Source organism: Dipodomys ordii, unplaced genomic scaffold (assembly GCF_000151885.1).
Source record: "Dipodomys ordii isolate 6190 unplaced genomic scaffold, Dord_2.0 Scaffold19, whole genome shotgun sequence".
NCBI classification, from domain to species: Eukaryota; Metazoa; Chordata; class Mammalia; order Rodentia; family Heteromyidae; genus Dipodomys; species Dipodomys ordii.
Window position 1 is genome coordinate 14888472 of NW_012267235.1, and position 20753 is coordinate 14909224.

The 20753-nt window shown below is 40.1% G+C and overlaps 1 protein-coding gene across 4 annotated transcripts in view; it reads right to left on the reverse strand.

Annotated features, from left to right (window-relative positions):
• Kiaa0753 (KIAA0753 ortholog) overlaps positions 1-20753 on the reverse strand; it is a 69252-nt gene that overhangs the window by 25779 nt on the left and 22720 nt on the right. For all 4 annotated transcript variants that reach the window (XM_013013356.1, XM_013013355.1, XM_013013354.1 and 1 more), the window contains exons 4-12: positions 19847-19953; positions 17998-18060; positions 17191-17406; positions 15688-15898; positions 6412-6644; positions 4620-4786; positions 2542-2661; positions 1146-1235; positions 8-97 (exon numbers count right to left, since the gene is read on the reverse strand). In XM_013013356.1, the coding sequence (XP_012868810.1) occupies positions 8-97; positions 1146-1235; positions 2542-2661; positions 4620-4786; positions 6412-6644; positions 15688-15898; positions 17191-17406; positions 17998-18060; positions 19847-19953 (1297 nt within the window). The remainder of the gene's footprint in view (positions 1-7; positions 98-1145; positions 1236-2541; positions 2662-4619; positions 4787-6411; positions 6645-15687; positions 15899-17190; positions 17407-17997; positions 18061-19846; positions 19954-20753) is intronic.

Sequence of the window (20753 nt, forward strand, 5' to 3'; positions counted from 1 at the left end):
AGCATACCTTAATTTTTGGAGTCTTTCAATTTCTTCCATTTTCAGTTCATTCAGCTCCTTTTCCCTTCGAGAAGTTTCAGCATCAAGCCAGTCAAGTCTAAAGGACAGAACAATCAAGTCTCTTCAAGTTAGGATTCCCTTGGGTACTAATCTTGGAGCTAATGTAGGCTACTCAGGTGGGGCTTCAGAGTCTTTTAAGGAGTCTTTTAGGCATAAGAAGCATGGCTACACCTAAACAATCCACATACACTTTTTTAAAATAAGTTTTTTATTGTGAAAATACTGTACAGAGGGGTTACAATTACATGAGTAAGGTAGTGAGTACATTTCTCATCAAGCATTGTTGCCTCCTCCTTTGTTTTTCCCCTACCATCTCTTCCCTCCCATGTCCACGATTATACTCCCCGCCCCTCCCCACTTCCCAATACACTCACTATTAAAAGAGCTAGATGGCCAGCCACTAGTGGCTTGTACCTATAATCCTAGCTACTCAGGAGCTAGGATAGTAGTAGCTAAGGATAGTAGTTTGAAGCCAGCCCAGGTAGGAAAGTCCATGCAACTCTTATCTCCAATAAACTACCTCCCAAAATGCCAGAAGTGGAGCTCTGGCTCAAGTGGTAAAATGCTAGCCTTGATCAAAAAAAACCTCAGAGACAGCACCTAGGCCCTGAGTTCAAGCCCCAGGACCAGCACAAAAACAAAAATCAAAACAAAAAAAGCTGGATGAGATAAAAATGAGCCTGGATAATGTAGAAATGAGCCTAAATAACAAATATTTAGCCAAGTGCCAGTGGTTCATGCCTGTAATCCTTGATACTCAGAAGGCTGACATCTCAGGATTGCACTTCAAAGCCAGCCCAGCGTGGCTCAAGTGGTAGAGTGCTGGCTTGAGCAAAAGAAGCTCAGGGACAGTACCTAGGCTCTGAGTTCAAGCCCCATGACTGGCAAAAAAAAAAAAAGCCAGCACAGTCACCAAAGTCCATGAGACTCTTATCTCCAATTAACCACCGGAAATCCAGAAGTGGAGCTATGGCTCAAGTGGTGCCAGCCTTGGGTGAAAAAGCTCAAGGACAGTGCCCAGGCCCTGAGTTCAAGTCAAAACTAACACTAAAACAAAATAAAAATAAACAAAAATAAATATTTACCTCTCTTTTTGGATCCTATCCATTTCTTTGGCTTTTAGTTCTTCTAGTTCCTTCAGTCTTTTGGAAGCCTCAGCATCAAGCCAAGCAAGCCTAGTAGAGAGTACTGAGTCAATAATGCCTCTATGCACAGAAACAAAGAGTATGAGGGACCCCTGCCCCCACCCCAGTCTCAGCACCAATCTGGCCCCATTAAGGACTCTGTAGGTATTGTAATGTCTCTGTGCCCATAAAGCTTTCCACACCATGTTCCCTAAAAAGAGAAATTCACACATAGAAAGTGCTTTGAGTTAGTATGTACAACATCAAGGTCTGTAGACAAATGCTCTTGAGAGCTATCCATCACTTAGGACTTCTTTTTCATGCTACCAGCATCTAACTATTAAGGGCTTACTGTAAGGAGTCCTTTAAAACAAAGCTCTTGTGCAACTTACTTTATACAAAGAAAAGGTCCCCCATGTAGGTGAAGTCAAATAAGAACAAAAGGGAAAAGTTAACTCTAAACAAATGTACTGTATACGAAAGGGCTTTGATTTTTTTTGGTTTAGGAGATGTGAACAGACTAGTCAACCTTTTTAAGGTGGTGGGACTGACCCAGGGCCCTGTGCATGTTATGCAAATGTTCTACCACTGAGCTATGCACTCAATGCTAATGACCCACTTTCATTCTTGCTTCCCCCAATTATAGAAATAATTTCAGCCACACAAATGTACAGCGAGCTGTTTTCACTCCTCTCTTCCTTTGGAATGCTCTCAGCATCCAGCTCCCTCCATATTTAAATCCTGCTAGTCCTAGTTTGATTCTGACTTCCCTCTGTGAAGCCTAGCTCTCTGCAACAAGAAGTAACCTCTTCCTGTCCTAAACACTCTCAGTTCTTAGGATGCATATCAGATTCAACCTTAAATTACAGATCATTTACATGTCTTTCCTGCTGACTGTAATTAAGCAAAGCCTAGGGTTAGGTCTTATTTGCCCTTTTACAAAAAAGTCTCCTTGGGCTGGGAATGTGGCTCAGTGGTAGAGTATTTGCCTAGCACCCATGAAGCCCCGGGTTCGATTCCTCAGTACCACATAAACAGAAAAAGCTAGCCTTGAGCAAAAGAAACTCAAGGACAGTGCGTAGGCCCTGAGTTCAAGTCCCATGACTGATTAAAAAAAAAAGGCTCCATAGACTTCATAGCTGTGCCATGTACAAAATGAGCAATTGACATATATGCAATATCTGAATGATGAAATAAGGAATAAAAGAGGGGCTCCTTGATAGTCATAGAATGTTACAGATAAGTTGAGCAATCTACATTTTAAATAACCAACTTTAGACACAGGTTAAAACAAGACAGTTTCAGTCTATGTAGTAATCCTTTAATTTTCAAAGATTTGAAAAACACCAACACAAACCTATCTGCTTCATGCCAGACAGCATCTCTCAAATGACAGCCCTCTTGGCTATCTTCTTGCTGGAATGACTGTTCTTTTGGAGCATCTCTGGGGCTAGATTTCACCTTTAACCATGCAGCACTGTACAAAATAGAAAAGTATACCTTTGTGATCATCCACTCCATGTCCAGTGACTCATCCAAAGGAGCCTACTCAGGGAAGACAAGCATTAGGGTAATGCTGATTGATAGCATGGAACCTCTACACTGGAATCCGAACAGAAGAGGGATCCCTTCTAGAAGTTCAATGTCAAAGGGGGAATTCCCTTCGCTTCAAGAAGTAGATACTACTTCAAATGACAAAATGTCAGAGATTTAACATATCGATTTGCATTCACTAAGAATATTCCATGTAATATTCCCTATTCTTATATACATTGTAATTATAAGGCCTAACAGCACTGTGTGCCAGGAAGCCTCATATTCCCCTATTAGCTATACATACCTTCTTCCTGAGGTTGTGTACACAGCCCACCGTCTACTTGGTTTGTGATACAAACTTTAACCCATTGAGCCTTTTAATCTTACCAACAGAACTCATATTTTCTATATTAATATTCACAAATAAATTACAGAAACCAGAACATTGTAATAAAAACAAAAGAAAGCACCCTATGCTACAACCTGATTGTGGTCACAGCTCTGCTACATAAGCAGACTTAGGCTGTAGCATTGCTTCTTTCACTTTGCAGTGAGGGCTGGTAGGTAAGTATCACTTGACTGACCCACTGAGATCATAGGGGAAATCCATCAAAGCAGGCTATTCATTTTACCTCTACAGCCCCGCCCCCCCCATCACCTACTTTTTCCCTGTCCTTCTCAGTCCTCCTCACATTACTGCTATTTGTTCTACTTCCTTGTCCTGTTTACTATGTTGTCAAGAACAACTGAATCATGATAACTAAGCTCCCCTTTACTGTTAACCAAGTCCTCAAAAGACTATTTCTTGACAGAACCCTGCTTCTTGAGGACCATACTGTCCCTCTAGCAGCTTCAGATTCTCCTGTTTCATGAACTGGAATAATGCTGTCAGCATTATCCCTGCAGTCAGGGAGCTCTGGATGGTTTTACAGTTCATAATAATCGACTTGGAAGTAAATTTTTTTTAAGTATTTACTCATTAGGCAAAGATTTAGTGAATGCCTATTGTATCTAGGCATTGGATATTAAATATAAGATGCAGTATGGTGGCCCAAACCTGTTATCCTAACTCTTCAGGAGGCTGAGATCTGAGAAATTAAGTTCAAAGCCAATCCAAGCAGACAAATCTCCAAGACTCTTATCTCCAACTAATCAGCAAAAACCTGGAAGTAGAGGTAAGGCTCAAGTGGTAGCATGACAGACTTGAGCAAAACAAGCTAAGAGACAAGCTGGTTACCAGTGGCTCCCGCCTATAATCCTAGCTACTCAGAAGGGCTGAGATCTGAGGATCACAGTTCAAAGCCAGCCTGGGCAGTAAAGTCCATGATATTCTTATCTCCAATTAACCACCAGAAAACTGGAAGTGGCGTGGTAGTTCAAGTGGCAGAGTACTTGCCTTGAGCTGAAGAGCTTAGGAACAGCACCCAGGCCCAGAGTTCAAGCCCCACAACTAACACTAACACTAACACACAGACACAGACACACACAGACACACACAGACACACACACAGACACACACACAGACACACACACAGACACACACACACAGACACACACACACACAGACACACACACACAGACACACACACACAGACACACAGACACACACACACACACACACACACACACCAGTGTCTTGCTTCAAGTAACTAGAATCTATTGGGGAAAAGAGACAAGGAAAACCCATGGTCCTCCCTGCAATGAGACATGGTCCAAGGAAGAAGCCCCATGGAAGGCCTCTCCAACCACAGTAAGGTAGAAAAAGGAACAACAGACTTCTGGACTAAAAAATTTTCATATGCTGTTTGCCCAAATGAGCATTTCTTCTTAATGAGAAGAATTAATACTGCTAGTCCAGAAAAATAAAAACATATATTCAAACCTTTGAATTTTACCTACCACTTAGGAGATGCTGGTGGGGATGTGGGATTGGGAGGTATCCAAGGTGCCCTCTGGTCTTTCACAGGCTGTCTGTTCATTTTCATTCTGGATGAGACTGTTGTCTGTTGCAGCCTGCTTTTGTTGTGCGGTTGGTTTGGTTTACTTCTTTCAGTTTTGTGGAGTCCCTAGAAAAGGTAAATGTGAATTACAAGGCTGAATAAGTTGGACACTCTGTGTTCAAATTCTGACTCATTAGAGCCCTAGTGCCTCTATTTATTCAGCAAAACCTCACAGTGGCACAATGGCAGAAATCTGGGCAAGTGTCTAAAGTATACAGAGGCAATCCTGGGTGGGAAGGAGGAGGAAGTGGAAATGGAAGCTCTGGTTTTACTACTCATACACACATTTATTTTATTTGCATTTCTCCTAACTAAAGCCCCCAGTTTTTACTCCATATTATTTAAGATAAGCTGTAAAATATTTGTGTATGTATGTGTGTATGTGAGTGTGCTGGTACAGGGGCTTGAACTCAGAGCCAAGGAGTTGTCTCTTAGCTTTTTCACTCAAGGCTGTTGCCAAGTACTACTTGAGCCATAGCTCTACTTTGGCTTTTGAGTGGTGGTTAATTGGAGATAATTCTCAGACTTTTCTGCCCAGGTTGGCTTCAAACCACAATCCTTAAATTTCAGCATCCTGAGAAGACAGGATTATAGATAGGTATGAGCCACTGGCATGCAGCAAGCTGTAAAATATTCTTGGTTAAAATACTTATCCTCTCTGATCCTTAGTTCTAGGTAGAATAAATTGAGCTATTTTTAAGTGTCAGAGTATGAGCTTTATCTCTAGAGAGGAACATCAAGCTGAATGCTTACACGCTTACTCCTGACTCTCCAATTAACTCATTATGAGTTTCTTTGTGGAAGCAAAAAGACCTGATCTATGAGTAAATGATGAAAACCATGAACTTCCTCTTTCCAGGTCTACTTCACAATGCATAGATTAGCTACAGAAACCTCTGGACCCTACCACTGAACCCATCACTGCAGGAAGAGATCTAAGACCAGAGGACTGGTTCTACCTATTTTCTATCATAGGACCTTAAGGTCCTACAACTGCCTGGCAGTTGTAAATAGAAGTCTTGCAACCCAAGTCCTAACTACCTGGCTGGATCCCAAAGCCATAAAAAGCATGCTCTTAAAAATGTGTTTAATATTTAATGATTATTATTAATCAACATTTATCTTCAGCAGGAAAAAAATCTTAAATCATCTCAAATTTCACACTTCATGGTGTCAAGTTAGTTAGGGCATGGTGTCAAATTAGATAGGCAGAATGCCTGCCCTGGTTTTTGTTAAAGCATAAAAATACTCAGGAGCTAAGCAAAGTCAGCTTAGATTGCTGGACTCAAGGATCTGACTTCCAACTGCCAAAAAACCAAAATACTATCCAGGTGCTGTAGTCCTAGCTACTCAGGAGGCTGAGGTGTGAGGATCAGAAATTGAAGCCAGCCTGGGTAGGAAGGTCCCCAAGGTTATTATCTCCAATTAAGTACCAAAAAATCCAGAAATGGAGCTGTAGCTCAAGCAGTAGAATTCTAGCCTTGACAAAAAGCCCAGGACAACATACAGGCCTTGAGTTCAAGCCCTGATAACAGTGTGTGCATGCATGCGCGTGCGTGCACACACATACACACACACACGAGAGAGAGAGAGAGAGAGAATATGTTGGCCCCTCTCCCTTGCTGGGGTGAATGACCTTGAGCAATGTCAGATTAACTCAAAAGTACCAAAGGAAAGGAATTATTTCATACTTGCTGTAGTCTTGCTGGCTCCAGAGGATCTTTCTTTCTAAAGGGCAACTTCTCAGTCATAGGCTTCTTTTTGACTGCTGCTGTTTTTGCCAGGGTCAATGCCTCGTCTCTGCAGTTTGCATTGTGGTCCAGAATAAATGGGTCTTCCTCCGGAAAAATATCAGCATCAAACTCATCAAGCTCACTCTCCAACCTCTGACTCATTGGAAGCTCTGTATCAGGCTGACACTTATCTACACAAACATGTCAGAAGAGTAAACAGAGACAATTCTATTCAAACTTCATAGGTGAGAATGTAACAGGTCTACCCATGCTGGAAATCAAGGTGTGTGGCCAAATGTGCTGCTCTTCTGATAACCACTATACAACTTGATAAGCATGCACCCAGGCATCATGGTTGACTCCTTGGATCTTAGTTCCTACATTCCCTGTAACTCTAAAGTATCTTTGAACCAATTCTGTGTTCCTTTTTCTTTTGCTTGACCCTAGGACGTCCTGGTCTCTGAACTACAATAAGATTATCCCCTTACCCAGTCCACTGCTGATCTCACTCACACAGCAACTGTCTTTCTAAACTGGAAAAATTTTAAATGCTGTGCCTCTATTCAACAACTAAAACAGAAACTAATTTGATGCAAAATAAAGTATCATCAATGAACTCCATGCATGACATTCAACCTGTTCTGGCAAATACAACTGTCTTTATTTGAAGAAGAAATAAAGACCTATATAGAAAATCCAAGGATCAGACATGGTAATGTACACTGATAATCATAGCTACACAGGAAGTAGAGGAAGGAGGATTGAGGTTCAAGGCCAGTCAGGAAAGAAAGCTAGTGAGACTCTATCTCAACTAACAAGCTGAGTGTAGTAGACTGTAATGCCAGATATACAACAAGAAGCATAGGTAGGAGGCTCTCACTCAGAGGAAGGCCTAGGGCAAAAAATTAAAGTACTATCTGAAAAATAACTATAGCAATGAAGAGCTGGAAATCTGGCTGAAGTGGTAGGCCATCAGACTAACAAGCACAAGGCCCTTAGTTCAAACCCTACTACTACTGGAAAATTAAAAAAAATAAAATAAAATAACAATTCAGGCTAGAAAGGTGGCTCAGTGGTAGAGTGTTTGCCTTGCATGCATGAAGCCCTGGGCTCCATTCCTCATGCACCACATAAGCAGAAAAAGTCAGAAATGGCACTGTGGCTCAAGTGGTAGAGTGCTAACCTTGAGCTGAAGAGCTGAGGGACAGCACCCAGGCCCAGAGTTCAGGCCCTAAGACCAACAAAAAAATAAAAAATAATAACAATTCAAGAAAGAGAAACTCTTGCTCCTAAGAAGAAGGCTCATGAAGATTTCTAGATATAAGAAGATGAATACAACCGGGTGCTGGTGGCTCACACCTATAATCCTAGCTACTCAGGAGGCTGAGATCTGAGGATCATGGTTCAAAGCCAGCCAGGGCAGGAAAGGCCGTGAGACTCTTATCTCCAATAAATCACTAGAAAACCGGAAGTAGTGCTGTGGCGCAAGCAGTAGAGCGCTCACCTTGAGCTGAAGAGCACAGGGACAGCGCCCAAGCCCAGAGTTCAAGCTCCACAACTAACAAAAAAATAAAAACGATGAATACAAAAGCCAGTATCCCCACATATCCAAACAGTGAGTAGAAAATGTGAGGAAAAAAATATTCTATTAATGTTGGCAACAAAAACTGTAAGGCAGGGTTTGGGATGTAGTTTAGTAGTACACTTACCTAGTATTCCAACCTTGGCACTGAAAAATAAAAATAAAAAATCCCCCCAAACTATATGGCAATTAGGAAAAAAAATCTAATGAAACATGTACAAGGCTTCTACAGAACAAAAGTCAAAGTTTTTTAATTTAATTTTTGCAGTACTGGGGATCAAACCATGGACCTTATGCATATCAAGTAAGAGTTCTACCACCAAGCCACATGACCAGCTCTTAAAAGATATTTTTAAGGAATACAGAAGAAAATCTGAATAAATTATTTTCATGAATGAACAGACAATATGGTAAAGATGTCGATTTGCCATAAAGTAATTTGTAAATTCAATTAAAACCAATTTGTGTGTCTATGTATGCAAAAACAGTCTGGTCCTAAAATTCACTGAACAATAAAATCCCACAAAGAACAATGAAGTAGGAGTATTGTGGATATGGAAATCTTTCTTCATCAGAGATGAAGTCTCATGAGCTATGCTGATTATGGCAATGTGGCAACGTGGGAATCAATGAAATAGGGTGGATAAGACAAACAGTGCAGGTAGGCAGATCTCTTCAAAACAGTTCTAAGGAACCCTACCCTCATACTGAACAACTCTAACTTCCAAATGAAATGAAAATTACATGTGGAAAGAAAATCCTAAAGCTTTAAGAAGAAAACATAGAAGACATCATTATATCAGCGCATAAAAAACTTTAAGCCCAAATACAATACTGACATATTAGAATTTAATGATATTAAACGACAACTATGAACAAAAAGCCACCATAAGCACAACACACAATCCAAAGTCTAGAAGTCAGTATGTAGTGCATACAATTATCAAGGGAGTAACATCTCGATGATACAGCAAGCTTCTACAAATCTGTAAGAAAAATAAATAATCCAATAGAGAGAGAAATAGGCCAAGGACTAAAAACCAGCTATTTAGACAGAAAATATGAGCTGTCAATAAAAATATAAACAGATACTTGACTTTACTTAGTAATCAGAAAGATTCCCTTTCTTACTCATTAGAGTTGGGGGTGACAATCCTGAGAGAATAAGGAGGGCAAAAGAAGTATGCTCACAAACTACCCAGGGGTTAATCAGCCCAACTACTGGGGAGGCAGCTTGTTGCTCTGGTAAAGTTGAAGACTTTTACACTGTAGTCCAGACATTATCAGTATACACAAAGCCAGGAGGAACTCTCACCTGCATACACAGGGAGCTAGAAACACAGATTTACTTCACTTTACCATTGCTTATAAAAGCAAAACCACCTAGCTAGCATGGAGGCATTTCCTATAGTCCCAGCTACTCAGAAGGGTGAAGCAAGAGGATCACTTAACCCCAGGAATTATGGGCTAGCCTGATCAGCACAGTGAGACCTTCTCTCGTCTATATATACTAAGTCAAAAAGCTGGGGAAAACCCAATGTTAAATAAGAATGTTAAATAAGGGAAACTTCCCTTATATGAATATACCAAAGTTTATTTTTCAAATCCTAAATTTAGGATGCAGGACAGGAGCTGGGAAGGTGGCTCAGTGGTAGAGTGCTTGCCTTGCATGTATGAGGCCCTGAGTTCGATTCCTCAGCAAGACATAAGCAGAAAAAGCTGGAAGTGGCGCTGTGGCTCAAGTAGTAGAGCCTATCTTGAGCAGAAGAGCTGAGGGACAGCACCCAGGCCCAAAGTTCAGGCCCCACAACAGACGAAAAAAAAACAAAAACAAAAAACTTAGAATTCATTGGGAAGGAGATGTAGCTCAATGTTCTGCCTAATATATCTAAGGCCTTGGGATCAATCCCCAGCATCAGCACTACAAAAAAATAAAATAAAACAAAAAGAACATTAATATAAACAAATCTTATAAACACAAGTGGAAAGGAAGAAAATTGAAAGACTGTCATATTGTAAAATGAAGCATGAAACAATACTTCATATTGCTTATAGATAGATATAAGCAGTGCAAATATGGGAAAAAAAGAACAGGCTCTAAGAATAATAATAGCAGCTTCTAAGGGTGAGAAATTGAATGAGGAAAAATGTATTAAAGCGAGTTCGACTGTACCAGTCATATTTTATTTTTGAAAAAACAAGTCCCAGAGCTAATAAGGCAAAATTTTAAAATCTGACACAACGCTTATTATTTTCACTTCTTTGTACATGCAAATATTCCACCATTAAAGGAAAACTTGCTGAGAACATGGATCAAGTGGTAGAGTACCTGCCCAGTAAATGTAAGGCCCTGAGTTCCAACCCCAGTACTGCCAAAGGAAAATTCCATTGACTTCTTTAGCAGCAAAGTCAAAGGTCTGGCTCCTTGCATCACTTCTTTGGTCACACATTTGTCAAACTACAGAAATTACACAGCAAGGAAACAGGCTAAGAGCAAATCCTTAGGCTGTAATTTACTTACAAACATGGAACAACTCTGACCTTCCGGTGCCAACATATTTACAGTAATGATCTGTATCAATTAGAATGCAAATGCAGTAGTTTCAGGGACAGCTGAGTAGGACTGCTGTTGGTGAAGAGGGACCCACTACTGTATTACTTTTTATAAGTGACACTAATGCAATCAACCAACTACTGCAAGAACATTTTAGAAGCCACTAAAACCTGTACCAGCCAACAATTATGTAAATCACCATAGTTGATCCAATCAGACTTAATCACATAGGCTCAATTACACACCCCAAATAAAGAAGGTACAAAGACAGATTTCATCCATGTGGCTTCCCATGACATTTTTAGGGGTTGGGTAGAAGAATTGGGTGGGGAGGATAAAGTTTAGAAAATGAGAATGAAGAATTATACAGTGTGTACCTTCGGACATACATAAGAACAAGAAAAATAAACAAAAGCTATCACATTCTTTGTGAGTAAATATATTAACTTTCAAAGCAGTTAACTAAAACCATACCTCAACTGATAAGATGATGATAATGATGGTTATTACCATGCTTCGGTTTTGCACATATTTTCCACTGAGACACTAATTCATATGCACCATCTTGTTTGAGCCTCAGCATGACACAATACAAAGCAGGCAGGGCAGAATTACTAAGATTCTCAGGAAATATAGTTCAGTGTTTTGCTTGAGGAAGTGAGGAGAGCAAATAGCAGAGCCACATCCTCTGACTTTGGGTCCAGGGCTAGGCAATCCACTCTGTACTGTCAGGGATTGTTTTCCACATGGACACTTTGTCCAAAGAATTGAAGCTTCCTATTTCATGCTCATAAAACTCATTTATTATCATGTTAGGGCCTAACATAAGCTAGCCTTTTTAACAGATGGATATTATTATGAACTAAAATAATATATCTGCAAAGCACACAGCAATGATCTAATCTGCTACTTACAAAGGAGAATTATCTCCCTTTGATAGATGAAACTTGAAGAGTTTAGAGTGATGAAGTCAACCTAGGATCACAAACCAACTGAGAGGCAGGACTAGAATCTAGGTCTTCTTGTCTACATTTTCCCATTTATCTCTGACCTTCCTATATTTGTCCTATGACAAATTTTCAATTAGTAGGTTTTACAGCTTCCCTGTGATCCTCACTTCTTTGTGGGCCCTCACTTTTCACTTTAATCTTCTAGCTCATTTAGGAAAACTTATCTCTAGTACAGGCCTGGAATATCTCTGTACTTCTTCCAGAGCTCCCCCACAGCACCCACAATTCAACTACCTTTTATTTATTTATTTTTATTTTATTTTTTTACCAGTCCTGGGGCTTGAACTCAGGGCCTGGGCACTGTCCCTGGGCTTCTTTTGCTCAAGGCTAGCACTCTACCACTTGAGCCACAGCACCACTTTAGGCTTTTTCTGTTGATGTGGTACTGAGGAATCTAACTCAGGGCTTCATGCATGCTAGGCAAGCTCTCTAGCACTGAGCCACCTTAGTTACAGAGGTGTAGAGATATATGGTCATGATACTTGACCTCCAAGGAAAAGGTGGCAGAGGCAACTTTCTGAGTGAAAGGAAGGTGCTATACTAGTTCTATCTCCAATCAATGAAGCAGAAAGAACATCCTACCATAGGGAATAAATATACAGTACTAATTCTGTAAGTTAGGCTTAGTCACTGAGCCTATATAATAAGTGTGTTCACACACACAAACATACCTCTCTGCCCCAGTTTGTTTGTTTGTTTTCCTTTTTTCTTTTTTTCAGTCAGTGAGGGCCTGAACTCTGGTACCTGGGCTCTGTCCCTCAGCTCTATACCTCAAGGTTAAAGCTCTACCACTTGAGCCACAGTGCCACTTCCAGCTTTTTTAATCAATCAACTATGCCTACATGATGAGTCCTCCATATGAATCCCTAGGCGGTGTGGCTCAGGTAATTTCTGGGTTGCTGCATACAGGCAAGATCCTAGAAAGTGATGAGGCCAGAGAGGTCAGAGAAGTTCTGTACTCCCCTCGCTTTCTCCCATCTGGATGCTCATGTGTTCACTGTCTTTCATAATATGTGGGTAAATGGAGGCAAGGCCGTCCTGAGTTTTGGGAGCACACCTGGCTTGAGAGTAGCCATCTACAACCCTGGGTGGCTGAGTCCTCTTCTCCTGGCAGTCAGTATCAGAACTGAAGTGGATTAGGAAGAGGAAGACTACACAACATGGAGACCCATGTGACTGGGAGGATTGCTTTCCTCTCCAAAGCTTCAGACTTCAAGACTACACTGACAAGTAACTTGCCTATCACTGAAGAAGAAAAACAAAACAAGAAAACCTTGGTTAATGAAGTAAATTACAACACAGAAAAAGAAAAATCTCTGGGAAACAGAATAAGGTAAAAGGAAATTCAACATGTTATTAATTTCAGTAAATCTAAGTAGGTCAAATATAGAACTTTACCACAGTGTTTTAAAACAAATAAACTGCTTATAGGATATTCTTAAAGCCAGGTGCTGGTGGCTCACGCCTGTAATCCTAGCTACTCAAGAGGCTAAGATCTGAGGATCATGGTTCAATGCTGGCCTGGGCAGGAGACTCTTATGTTCAATAAACCACCAGAAAACCGGAAATGGTACTTATGGCTCAAGTGGTAGAGCGCTCACCTTGAGCTAAAGAGCTGAAGGACTGCACCTAGGCCAAAGTTTAAGCCCTACAACCGACCAAAAAAAAAGATAATAAAAATTTCTAAGAAAATGTCTTCCACTGTTGGTGGAAACATAAAACGATAAAACTACTTTGATGGGGCTTGGAAGGTGGCTCAGTTGTAGAGTGTTTGCCTTGCATGCATGAGGCCCTGAGTTTGATTCCTCAGCACCACATAAGCAGAAAAAGCCAGAAGTGGTGCTGTGGCTCAAGTGATAGAGTACTAGCCTTGAGCTGAAGAGTTCAGGCCCCACGACCAACCAAAAAAAAAAAAAAAAACTACTTTGAAGAAAAAAACAAAAACAAAAACCCTTTATTCCACCCGAACAAACATATACCCATTAACTCCATTATATTCTCCAGCTGAGGGTGTAGTTAAGTGGTAGAGCACTTGCCTTGTATGCACAAAGCCCTGAGTTCAATCCTTAGCACTACAAAAAAAAAGGGAATACCCCCTAATTTCAGAACTCTTCAATTGTGTACCTCAGATTGAATAATACCTACTATCACAATGCAGTATCATAATAAGCAGCAACAATTCATAATGTAATAAAAAGATCCCATTCAAAACAGTAATAAGAGCTAAAAAATATAAAAACTAGACATAAAACTTAGCAAGGAATGGCTAATACTTCTATGTAGAAAACTATAAAATTCAACAGAAGGAACACAAAGAGGGATGAATTAGAAGGATAGAAAACTCTACATTTATATGGGCTGGGAAGGTGGCTCAGTGGTAGAGCGCTTGCCTTTCATGCATGAGGCCCTGGGTTCGATTCCTCAGCACCACATAAGCAAAAAAAAAAAAACCAAAAACCAGAAGTGGCGCTGTGGCTCAAGTGGTAGAGCGCTAGCCTTGAGCTGAAGAGCTGAGGGACAGCGCCAAGTCCCAGAGTTCAGGCCCCATGACAGGACCCCCCCCGCCCCCCAAAAAAAGAAAACTCCACATTATAAAGACATAATTTCTCCTCTAATTCAGCTATGAACTCAATGTAAAGCCAATCAAAATGCCAATCACATGTTTCATGGAACTTGATAAGCTCAATTAAATTTCCCAGGAGGATAAGCAATGATCAGCAGCAAAACTTTAAAAATAAAAGCAAGAAAGAACTGCCTATCAAGTATTAAAATGTATACAGAAGATTGATGGACTTGTCTATAAAATTATATGTGTGTGTGTGTGTGTGTGTGTGTATGTGTTTGTGTTTTTTAACCAGCTAAAAGTATCACAGAAAATTTCAAAGATAAGTGACTAAGTAGTAGAAGAGTCAAAAAAGATTAAGGTCCAGACTACATAAAGAACTTGAATCCGCTAATAAGGAAAGCGGTAGAAGCGGACAAGTGAGATGAGCACAGGATACAAACAGCAGAATCACAGTAGAGAATGAACATGGCTAAGGGGTACGTGACAACTTTAACCCTGATCAGGAATCATGAGATGCAATATGAAACTCTAGGATGGTATTTTCCCCTCAGAGATTTAAAAATAATAATTTTGTTATGTAAAGCATTAAGTAGGAAAACGTATACTAATGCATTGCTAGTAAAAATATAATTGTAGTTAGGCACCAGTGGCTCACACCTGTAATCCTAGCTACTCAGGAGGATCTGAGGATCACAGTTCAAAACTAGCCCAGGCAGGAATGTCCATGAGATTCTTAGCTCCAATATACCTACCAAAAGGCTCAAAGTGGAGATGTGGCTCAAGTGGCAGAATGCTAGCTTTAAGCAAAAAAGCTCAGGGTCAATGCCAGGTGCAGTCAAGCCCACAACCAGTACAAAAAACAAAATAAAAAACCCCACCATAATTATACACCCACTTTTTTTGGGGGGGGAGGGTGGGGTCCGGTCATGGGGCTTGAACTCTGGGCCTGGGTGTTGTCCCTCAGCTCTTCAGCTCAAGACTAGTGTTCTACCACTTGAGCCACAGCACCACTTCCGGCTTTTTTTTTTTGCTTGTGGTGCTGAGGAATCGAACCCAGGGCCTCAGGCATGTAAAGCAAGCGCTCTACCACTGAGCCACCTTCCCAGCCCAATATATGCCCACTTTTAAGAGACAAGTTGGCAATATGTATCTAAATGTACATATTCTATAACTTAACAATTTCACATCTTAAAAATAATGTATTACTTATGTGAAAAACACATATATATATATAATATGCCTATACATGTGTGTATATATATATATATGAATATGTATATGTTTATGTGTATGTATGGCTATGTATGTATTTACCATTAAAATATACTAAGTTTAAGCTATGATGTAGAAAAAGGGAATGATACTTTGTCCACAAGCCTCTACAGTAGAATATTTCAGCCTCAATGGCAGCATGTTGGTTGGTATTTACTGATGCAAGTTAAACTGTAGCTCTTAATTCTGAATGTCCCCTCAGTGAAATAACTGTTAAAGTTTAACTGCAATAACAATGTAAGACACATACCAATAAGAAGTTTTTTCACAGCTGAAGGCCGATTTGTTTCCTGTGGAAGCATCTCCTTCGTTATGAGGGGTCTCTTCTCACTCTTGGCCAATGTTGTTGGCCACTTCTCTATGGGCCTTTGGCTCCCTATAGGAAATTTGCTCCGATTTTCACTGAAGCATTTCTTTACCTTCTTCGGTGTCATCTTCTTTTCCAGGAGAGATTCCAAAGCCTACTATGAAACAGTCCATTATTCTCTTCACTTTCCCCCCAAAAGTATGATTTTTTTTTTTAGTCCCAAACTGAAAAATACAGACTCTAGAGAAAAGTGTTAAGTGGCTCTCTTGGTTAATGAAATATTTACCTAACAGAAATATTACTTAGGACGTGTGAAATTAATAATTTCTACAAATTCTTTTACATGTTTAACTCACTAAAATCAATACAAAGAAATAATATGATTACTTTTAAAGGCATCCAAATCTCAAACTTAAACTTATCATTTTAGAAATTAACTGTGCTCTTTAGAATATAATTGGATATGATTTTAAAGTATTTTAATCCATCTTGACAGGACAAAGTAAAGACAATGGAGTACAGACAGGGATGCTGAGTTCAGACAACAGAAGATGGTAAGCTATGAAATGGTATATCTACCAATAAGAAACACAAATTTCCTACACTACTGAATGTCTTCAAGAGTAGGAGAAATGAACAATGTGTTTAAGATACAAAGGGAGCTAGTTTTAGTGGCTCAAGACTATCTGTAATCTCTCCCAGCTACTCAGGAGGGAGAGATTGGGAGGATTATAGTTCAAGGTGAGCCTGGACAAAAAATTAGGAAGACCTCCCATCTCAACTAATAAGTGAGCACAGTGGTATGTGCTTTTCATCCCAACTACTCAAGAGGCACAGGTAGGAGGATTGGGGCCAAGGCCCACAATGCGTAAAAAACTCAAGTATCTAAAAAATAACCAAAGTGAGAAGAATTGGTGGGCATGTGGTTTAAGTGATAAAGCACATGCTAATCTTGGATTAGGGAGATTATGGCCTCTAAATAGAATCATGTTGGCTAATAAACCAACAAAGCATCACCTGATTTGACAGGCTGTGTGTAAAAACAATAGAAGAAAAATGAAGCCAGGCGTTGATGACTCATACTTGTAATCCTAGCAAATTCTAGCTACACAGGAGGTTGAGAACTGAGGATCAGGGTTTGAAGCCAACCCAGGCAGGAATATCCATGAGACTCTTACCTCAAATAAATTACTCAGAAAAAGCTATAGAAGTGGTAAGTGGCTCAAGTAGTAGAGCACTAGACTTGAGCACAAAGAAGCTCAAGGACAGTGTCCAGGGCCCTGAGCATAAGCCCCAGGACTAAAAAGTGAAGCACTCTTTCTGCCCTTTCACATAGTAGGTAGCAGCTTTGTCTTGTACTCTCATCTACTGAACTATACAACTATCAGCATTACTTCCTGCTTATAAGCAATACACTTTTACGAAAAGCCCGAGTCCATTTCATACCTCAATTTGTTGCAGGATATCTATAACCACATCAGGGATGGAAGGATCGGCATCCAGCTTCACAGAACAAAGTGAAAGCTGGCGAATGAGACTGCCCAGCTCCCTACACCGAGCAGGAATTGGGTGCTCCCCTCGATCAGTAAACTGAGTGACAAACATCTGTAAGGCCCGAATGGCTCCTCGATGGGCAGCAGCCACCCTAGACATTGCCCATGACTGGAATAAACAAAAGGAGTTATTTCAATACTCACAACTTCCCAATACCAACTCATTTTTTTAAAAACTGAAAACGAGCACTCTACCACTTGAACTATACCTCCATTTCTGGCTTTGTCTTTTTGGAGGGTAGTTAATTGGAGATTAGAGTCTCACAGACTTTCCTGCCCAGACTGGCTTCAAACCACCATCCTCAGATCTTAGCTTCTTGAGTAGCTAGGATTACAGGCTTGAGCCACCAGTGCCCAGGAATTTTTAAAGAGTATCATGGTCCCATAGTACCCTCTAGTGTACTTCCTATTGTGAAAACTTTATGCTTCCTAACTTTATAAAGGTTAAAATTGTCTCTAGACAAACTAAATCTTTTTCTTGCTATTCTGTGTTTATACTAGTAGCAAAAATGACAGGAATCTGTTTTCAGAACTCATTCCTCGGATGGCAATCCCACATTAATAATACTGCTCATGTTCTGACAGATTTCTATAAGCACTGATAATAATATTACTTTACAAAACCCATACATAATACTCATAAAACACTTCACAGAAACTTTTAAAAATAAGTATTAATCATAAGCTAATGACATCATACCTTCTTAGTGTGTTTAATTTTTTGTGGACTCAATTTATCTATTTCTTCCTGGATTTCTTTTACCTGTTTTGTAAAGGGAGAAAAATGAAAATGTTATACCTTTACATTAGTCATTTTTTAGAGAAAGATACACCTTGTCTTGTCCAAATACACATTACTATTTCAAGTTGCTTGAAAATGAGAAGTGTTTTTCATTCATGTACCAAAAAAACACTTACTAGCTCCCAGCTGAAGATGGTAAACAGAGCACAGGGTTTCCTTACTTATACACATACACACATGCACACACACATATATACACTCACTCTTAAGGGTTTGAGTTTAATGTGAATCAGGGAAGGAGAAGATATTGTGGAAAACAGGAAAAATAGCTCATAAAAACTTAAATGCCATGCTAAAGAGTTTAGCTATTCCACTCAGAGTTACGGAGAGTCAAGGCAGTCTTTTCAAGTAGAAATCTGACATGGCTTATAACAATCTCAGCAACGAGGACCAAAACACAAGTTAAAAAAACAAACACAGAACTGAATCTCATTCAGCTATTTTCTTTCAAATGAATTGCAGTTCAAGCAATGAAAATGTTATTTTAGTGACCAGAATGGAGTTAGAAGCTCATTAATAAATAAAGCATTGAAGTTAAAACAAGCTGGGTGCTGGTGGCTTACAACTGTAATCCTAGCTACTCAGGAGGGTGAGATGTGAGGATCACAGACAGTTCTAAACCAGCCAGACAGAAAAGTTCATAAGACTCTTATCTTCAATTAACCAGCAAAAAACTTAAAGTGGAGCTGTGGCAAGTGGTACAGCACTAAAATTGAGCAAAAAAGCCAAGTGAGAATGTGAGGTCCTGAGTTCAAAACCCAATATTGGCCCCCAAAAGAAAATAGAATAGAATCAAATAGAATAAGTTAAAAATAAACCTTAAAAATATCTATCACAATATAAAGAACTGTATGCTCGTCAACCACTCAATGTGTCCTGAAAGACACAACAGCTTTTGTTTACTACTGAATAAAGAATAAATCCAGTATATAGTAAACCTGAGACAGATAGGGAAATGACCAAGTCCTATCTCTAAGACTAGGGTGCACACTTGAAAATCAAAGGTTTTGGGACTGATCCACCTGACCTCATTCATATGTGCGAATGTGCTTTGAACAATGAGTATGTTTTCAGTGGAGGGAGTGGCTTTTAAAAGATTCTTAGAGGTCTATAATCTCAAAAGGTCAAGAGCCACTGTTTAAGAAGGAGTTTAGACTATGTTGAAAGTGAACTCTATGGCCAGGCACTAGTGACTCATGCCTGTAATCCTAGCTACTCAGGAGGCTGAGATCTGGGGATCATGGTACAAAGCCAGCCTGGGCAGGAAAGTCCATGAAACTCTTATCGCCAATAAACCACGAGAAAACTGGAAGTGGTGCTGTGGCTCAACTGGTAGAGCACTTGCCTTGAGCTGAAGAGTACAGGGACAGTGCCCAAGCCCAGAGTTCAAGCCCCACAACCGACCAAAAAAAAAAAAAAATGTTCTCTTTACCTGACTTATGTAACTGTAACCCCTCTGTACATCACCTTTATAATAACAATAAAAAATACAAAATAAGGATCTTGGCTGGATGTGCACAGCGTGCACGCGCACGCACGCACACGCGCGCGCGCGCACACACACACACACACGAGAGCGTGCACGTGCATGCATATTCATATAAAGGATAAAAAGGAGAATTAGTTAGCTCCACAAATCCACTAAAAGTTAGGTAAGGCACTTTAGTGTTGGTCTTTCTGATACACAAGGAAATATAAAGAAAGCAACAGAAGGCTAATAGCTCCTCTTCTCCCCAGCTTTCCTCACCTGCTGTTGGAGGACATAGAGCATTCGGGCACAGCGAACAGCCTGCTCCTGCCTTCTGACCTGGACCCGACGCTCCTCATCTGGATCCAGAGCTGCTTCCAGGCCATCTGAAAGATTTTCCCCACAAGGCGGGTTATAAACCACACAGAAATTTTAGTTTCTGTTTTGTTTATTTACTTAGATATATTTTTGTGCTCATTCTAGGGCTTGAACTAAGGGCCAGGGCACTGTCACTGAGCTGATGTAAAATACTCTACTACTTGAGCCACATCTCATTTCAACTTTTTGGGTAGTTAATTGGAAATAATAGACTCATAAGCTCTCCTGCCTGGGCTAGCTTCAAACCACAATGCCCAGATCTCAGCCTCCTAAGTAGCTTAGATTACAAGTGTGAGCCACTGGTACCCAGCAAAAATATACTCTTTTATCAGCCAAATCCCAGGATGCAATAAGTGGCTCTCTGTATTGGGCCACAGATGGTAAGGACATGAAGGCTAGCAAGCTCCCTTCTGCCCTAATTCCCAGAACCAAATCCCACTGGAAAGCTATTTCACTTTGGAGCACTTCTTACTATTAAAACAATTATTTACATTGAGCCAAAATCTGTGATGCTTTTTTCCCCCAGAATACTTTGTTGGACTGTTTATATATTTAACAGGATTATTTTTACACTTTATCTTGATACCAAAAGAGAAATTCTCTGACACATTAAGATAGCAAGTGCTAAAATCATTTGGTTGTCTACAGTTTTCATTTGTCAGGATGCTCTACACTATTAAAAGATTGGCTGAAGCTGATTATTTCTGGAAGATTGGCTGAGGGAGATGCAGTCTACCCAATCCTTCCAGTCTCTGCTTTCCAAATATATTCACACAAACACTTTTAGAAAAATCTAATAAATAAGGCA